The 7094-nt window shown below is 35.6% G+C and overlaps 1 protein-coding gene across 2 annotated transcripts in view; it reads left to right on the top strand.

The window, feature by feature from the left end:
• Positions 1-5178, top strand: part of LOC107696822 (synaptoporin-like) — a 24826-nt gene extending 19648 nt beyond the window's left edge. For both annotated transcript variants that reach the window (XM_016497323.1, XM_016497324.1), the window contains 4 exons: positions 1363-1487; positions 2910-3108; positions 3392-3583; positions 4224-5178. In XM_016497323.1, the coding sequence (XP_016352809.1) occupies positions 1363-1487; positions 2910-3108; positions 3392-3583; positions 4224-4484 (777 nt within the window). In that variant the 3' untranslated portion in view covers positions 4485-5178. The remainder of the gene's footprint in view (positions 1-1362; positions 1488-2909; positions 3109-3391; positions 3584-4223) is intronic.
• Positions 5179-7094: the final 1916 nt, after the last annotated feature.

Here is a 7094-nt window from a genome sequence, read left to right as displayed (position 1 = left end):
TTGCTAAATCACCTATATGTATCATAAATACTTTTAGACCTGGACAAATTTGCTTTAATGTAACAACCATTACATCTGTTATGCTAAAATTTTACTTTGACAAGCCAAAAACAGTTTTTAAAGTAAATGGGTGCCTTCCATTCACAGTCTGGCAGAAATGATGGGTGGTTCCAAATACATGGTCAAGTAAAAGTGTACAGTTGCCAAGATATAGGGGATGGGTAAACTTACCCACTGGCTCAACTTCCCCCTCTCTCCCCTACTTCCATTGAAGATGAGGCAGAAGCAGGCTCAGAGAGTGAGGGAGAGCCCACCCTTATCAAAACATCTACAATAAAGTCTGAAATTATTACAGATTGTGCTGTCTTCTCTTTTAATTGTATATTTGTAACAACTGGATCATTTGTATTAACAAGCACCCACCCCCTAGTGCCCCGTTGTTGATGAATATGTTAGATTCCTGATGTTAGATTCCTTAACTGTTCAGTAAACAAGTTAATAATTAATAATAATTTACATTTTACACAGTATTTTCACATTAGAACGGACGCGGCCATTTGTAAATTTGTGTCTGGCTTCCGGTGTCATTGCTTCCAGTTATTTTAAGCTGTACAAAACTGCTCGTTGTGCTGCTTGAAACTGCAAACTGGAATTTTTTCGCCATATTATTCTAATTTATTGTCTTAATTATAAACACACTGGTTTTACTGTTTACTGCACTTTGATATTCTTCTAGTTGTTTCTCTTCAGCAGCTAATGAGCTAGTGTTCCTACAGCTAATGTGTTCCTGTGGCTCAGTGGTAGAGCATTGCGTTAGCAGCGCAAAAGGTCATGGGTTCGATTCCCAGGGAACACACATACTGCTAAAAATGTATAGCTGGAATGCACTGTAAGTCGCTTTGGATAAAAGCGTCTGCTAAATGCATAAAGTAAAGTAAAGTAATGATGAACAGGAAGTCTCGCACATTCACAGAAAACGACTTACTTCCGCGTTGAAAATAAGGTGGATTGATAGTTTCGAAAGTGGTTCCAAACAAAGTCAGTGCAGATGAAGGTTACAACACACAGAAGTGGTGTTTCTTTCAAATGAATCAGAACAAATCGCTTTAGTGCGTGACTCCATGATTCACTCAAATACAGAATGAATCATTGGTTTTGAAAGAATCGGTTGAATGAATTGAATTAACCGACGAACGACTCACTTGTAAAGATAGTCACTTGGCGACACCTACTGGCGTAATAATGTAACCCGCAGAAACCAGCATTTTTCCCAAATTAATATATATTTTCATATATTGATGAGAAACAAAAATGTCACAATTCTTACAAATAATAACAGTTGTGCATGTTATATCCCCTCAGCTTTTTGCCATCTTTGCATTTGCAACATGTGGAGGCTACTCTGGGCAACTGCGGGTTAGTGTGGACTGCATCAACAAGTCCGACAGCAACCTCAGTATTGGCATCAACTTTGCTTACCCATTCAGGTAAGGCTAATTTAAAGCACCCCTGCATATTCTCTGCAGAGCAAGAGAGAGAGAAAATTACCTGGCTTTAATTCAATACTCTAATACGCAGGAGCATTTGATTATGTGGTAATGGTTTTATCTTTATATTCTCTATGTGTGCTGTCAGTTAAAAGATTGTCTCTTGGTGAGCAAGAGACAATCTTGTTTTAAACAAGACAGCATTAGAGGTTTTTTTTTTTTTAATTAGTTGATTGTGCTAATTGGGCAGATGTTCGGGTTCAGTATAATACTCAGATATTGTTTCATTCACCATAGCTTCATACACATGTCAAAGTTGATGATAAACACCTCTGTTGCTATGTCTGACATTCTGTCCTGATCTATATTTACTGGTACATTATTTATATATACATACATACATACATGTCTAAAATGGGTGATAACAAATGTATTGTTTAAATAATACTTTCATTCTAATTTATTTAAATTTTAAATTATTTAAAATTATTCTGTAGGGTTTTTTAAACAAATAATTAAAATTAAATGTAAAACAAAGTTTTATTTTATTTTTATATTGTGATGTTTTGTATGCAGTATACATAGTTATCAAATAAAAAAGGAGAAAATACTGAATCAGTTCTTGTAGTGAATCAGTGAGCCTAAGTCGTTCATTCAGTGTTTTCACGACCTAAGCCATATCTTCTTCCATTTCAAGTATCTCACAGTATTCTTTTACAGTTCTGTTTTAAATATACATTTTATTCAGCAATTTCAGAGATGAGAAATTCTTTCTGAGAGACAGAAACACACTCACTCATTTGTGCTCAATAAATGAATTGGCTGACACATACACTAGAATCACACATCAGGTCTGTCTTCATTGTTATCCATTGTGGTAATAGAATTACATACAGTCATATGCTGTCAATTTAAATAACAGAAGACAATAGAGTTCTGTAATGAATCACCACTATAATTCTGCGTAGACTGGAAATGTTTTTGACAGACTGTAATTCTTTTTTAGTCTCAAATACTATGTGTCCAAGTTGCTGTTGTTGTTTTGCCCTAAAAGGTCAAACTATTATCACACACACAAGATGCCCACAACAATGTGATGCTTTGAAGTAGCCCTCAGGTCTCACTGTATTCACTAGAGCTGAGCTTCAACTTCATAGTTATCAAAGGAGGACAAGGCAGAAATAGACAGGAACTAAAGTAACCTTATGACAGAAACGAAATATCTTACTATCCAGTGTTCTTCTCCTTTAACGTTATGCTAGACCAGGGGTAGGCAAGTTCGGTCCTAGAGAGCCGCAGTCCTGCAGAGTTCAGCTCCAACCTCCTACCCCTGTGCTAGACTGATGCTGACACTATAGAATAGCTTACCTAACTGCAAATTGTATAAAAAAGTATGAAGTTTTTGTGCCTTACATGAAACAGGTTGAACCGGGTGGAATTTGACGTGCCGATGTGTGAGGGAAGGAGGCAAGAGCGGCTTTACCTGATTGGAGACTTTTCCTCCTCTGCCGAGTTCTTCGTCACCATTGCTGTATTTTCCTTTCTGTACTCCCTGCTGGCCACTGTGGTCTACATCTTTTTCCAGAACAAGTACCGCGAAAACAACCGTGGACCTCTCATTGTGAGCCCTGGTGTTATTTTAGATGAGCTAAATGCTTGAATCTTTGTGGACTTTGTTCAAAGCCCCGCAATTAGAGAAGATGAGCGATTTATACTGTAAAACACCCACATTAAATGTAGTCCTACTTAGCATACAGTAATTCATCCTTGCATGCAAATCATTGTAGTTGAGTGTAGAGCTGAAGTGTGTAATTCTTTTAATGTTAAAAAAAGTTCTTCTTCATATTGCCAACCGAATTTGATCAGAAATACATGTGACACATGTACATCTTGATGCTCTGCAGGACTTCATAGTGACGGTGGTGTTCTCATTTATGTGGCTGGTGAGCTCATCTGCCTGGGCAAAAGGTCTTTCAGATGTAAAGGCGGCAACTGATCCAGATGAGGTGGTTCTGCTCATGTCTGCATGTAAGGTGCAGACCAACAAGTGCAGCTCAGTTTATGGACCCAGATGGTCTGGCCTGAACACATCTGTGGTAAGGCATGAGATACTCAGATTACACCAACCGAGCCACATATATTAGTTGTATTTCAGTGTCTAATCTTCAGTTTGCAACCCTTAATAATGATATGAAAAAAATCACATGCTGCATGTGATTTGACAAATTAAAAATATATATATTTGGATTTATTTAATTTAAATGTGTTTAAGACTTGTATGTATTTTATTAGTTATTTTAAAATTAATACACTACCATTTAAATTTTGGGGCCAGTAAAACAATTTTGTAAAAGAAATTAAATTAAAAAATGCTTTTGTATCAAGGATGCATTAAATTGATCAAAAGTGACAGTAAAGACCTTTACATTGTTACAAACAATTATATATAATATATATATATATACAAATTTCTTGAGCACCAAATCAGTGCAATGGAATGATTTCTGAACGCTCGTGTGAAAAATATATTAAAAACTTTAAATATTAAATGTAAATTGTAATTATAATATGCAATATTTAAATTTTAATCTTTAACACATTTAATAATTTAATACATTTTAATCATATTTAAATATTTAATATTTTGTACAACTGCTGAAGTTCTTCGATTTTATTCAAAAGGCTTTGGAATAAAACTATGTTCATCTTGTATTCATCAAGGCATTTTTTGCACAGGTATTCGGTTATTTGAACTTCGTGCTTTGGGCTGGAAACATCTGGTTTGTGTTTAAAGAGACTGGATGGCACAAGGGAGGTGCAGCAAGGTACCCTGCCTCATCCTCAGAAAAACAAGCCACGGCCTTCAACCAGCAGGTCTACAATCAGGGAAGCTTTGATCAATCAGGAGGTGCTTTTACTGGAACAGGGGATTTCGCCCAATCAGAGTACAGCCAGGTGGGAAATTATGGTGGGCCCATCTCCTACACCAATCAGTAACACCCTCTGCCTCTTTGTAATCCCCTAACACAGGGGACCCATTTCTAAGGGCAAAGTTCAACACTGAGCACATGAGAAGAAGGAAAAGATTAGTTTAACAGATAGATTAAAATGCATCCTTTATTTCTGATCATATAAATAAATAAAGGCTTGTTTGTCCAGAATATTAATATGTTTTTTAAATGAATGACAGGGATCCTCAGATGTATGGTTTTTGACTTTACCTGTTTACTGAACAAAGGTCATTACATCCAAATGTGAAACTCAGTGCAATAGTTCTTGCAGAGAACATTGCAAATCCATTGGTTTTAATGGAGATGGTGCTCCTGAAGGACAAGGAAAAATGAAGAGTTTACAAAAGTGACATTACATCACTATGACCAAACGTTTTTAGAGACAGTCCATTTGTAATTTAAATAGTATTTCTGCTGAACTGACTCTTTCCACAACTTTAAAATGATTTTTATTTGCCAAATTCGAATTTGACAAATAATTTACTTCCAGAATGTGACATATTTGACATAATGGAGCAATAACGAATATGAAGTTGCTAAAACAATAGCTATTCAGTCACTGGCTAACACCATCCACTATTGATCAACACAGAAAAGTCATTTCAGAGGAAGAACAAATTATCACATTTTCATCAAAGGTTACAAAGACAAACCTTTTCAAACTATTCTTTTAAATAACATTTACAGATTAATCATTCATAATAAGAGCATGAATGTGCATTAAGAAAGTAAATGCAGTCTGTTTTGATTTCATGTTGACTTTTAAAGGAATAGTTCAAGAAAAAACTCATCCTCGGGCCATCCAAGATGTTGATGAGTTTTTTAATCGGAACAGATTTGGAGAAATGTAGCATTATTTAGAAGTGAATGGGTGCCGTCACAATGAGAGTTCTAACAGCTGATAAAAACATCACAGTAATCAACAAGTAATCCACATGACTCCAGTCCATCAATTAATGTCTTATGAAACGAAAAGCTGTGTGTTTGTAATAAACAAATCCATCTTTTAGATGAATGTAACTTTAAACTGATGCTTTGAGTCCTCTCTCCACCATACTGCTTTCTCCAGTGGAAAAAGTCATCTTGTCTAAATCAGGAGAGAAATATGCACAGATCAACCACCGTTTACAAGTGAAAATGATTCGAAAAAAAAAATATGTCGGTGGATTTTCATGTGAGAGGACAACAGGGGATGGATTTTTCAAGTGTTATTATGGATTATGGACTGGTATTTTGGCCAGAAGCAATGCTTAGCAAAGTTAAAACAGCTCAATGATGGATTTATAACTTAAAACACATAGCTTTTCACTTTCCAAGATATTAATTAATGGACTTGAGTTGTGTGTATTACTTGTGGATTATTGTGATGTTTTTATCAGCTGTTTGACGGCTGACGGCACCCATTCATATGCATTGGTGATTATGTGATGTAATGCTACATTTCTTAAAATCTTTTCCGATCAAGAAACAGACTCATCTACATCTTGGATTGCCTGAGGGTGAGTAAGTTTTCAGAAATTTTTCATTTTTGGGTGACCTGTTCCTTTAAGTGTACCTGTCCTAATGGTAGGTGATGCAGGTGTTTGTAATTTACAGTATATAACAAGAGATTTCTGTTTTCCTTTGTCAGTATAGATGTTCAATTACTCTTTGTCGGGTTTCCCCAGAATAATGTCATGCTAGTGCTCATTGGCTTGGTGTTTGCACTACTGTGTTTCCACATTTATATGGCTCTTTAATGTTTGCACTGTATTGATGAACTGCATGAAGTTGTGCCATATTACCCTGGTTTAAGTTTGTATATAATTTCTCTCTTCACTAACAGGGTCATATCATCTGTTCTGTGACCTTTATTATGATCACAACGTGATTGAAATACAATCAACACTTAATTATCATGCTTTCTTATGTGTTTTCTTCTTCCTCAACTGTTCCTTTTAAGTGCATGAGGCTTTATTAAACACAAAGGCTATAGAGCAAGACAAAAAAACAAACAAACAAAAAAATTTCAATACGTTAATGTTCTTGTTCTGATTGCTGTTGCATTTCAATGTGAATGGGTTTCTGTCTTGATCTACAGTACTTGTATTTTCGATCAGTGGGTGTGAATGCTTTGATGCATTTTGTGCAAGGCAATAAAGATATTGTACATTCCTCTAGACTGAACGCACTGCAGTGTTTTCTGTTCTAAGAACCATTATCGTATTGATGAATCCTCAGTCCACAACAATGAATCAGCTGTTTCAATAATATGGAGTTATACAAAGGCATTTGATGACTATCTGACTTCCATTAAATTAATAGACATCGTCAGTAATCAGATCTACATTTATCAGGAGCAAGCAATTGCTCAGACAGTGCAGTATACAAGTCTCTCTGATATCTTATTTCTCATGGACCTTGCTTATATAAGATTTGTGATGACAGTTCTTTTTTTTTTTCTAGACAGGTTTATGTCTATACAGAAATTGACATTCGAAACTAAACCTATACTGAGAAATATTCACTGGATAAGAAATTTGACAACTTGCGACTGTACAGTCTTCTATGAAAATTCCATGCATTCAGAATGAATAGATCCCTAGGTCAATCATTT

The sequence above is a fragment of the Sinocyclocheilus anshuiensis genome, unplaced genomic scaffold (assembly GCF_001515605.1).
Source record: "Sinocyclocheilus anshuiensis isolate Anshui unplaced genomic scaffold, SAMN03320099.WGS_v1.1 scaffold710, whole genome shotgun sequence".
Taxonomy (NCBI): domain Eukaryota; kingdom Metazoa; phylum Chordata; class Actinopteri; order Cypriniformes; family Cyprinidae; genus Sinocyclocheilus; species Sinocyclocheilus anshuiensis.
This window is presented reverse-complemented; position numbering and strand designations above follow the sequence as displayed.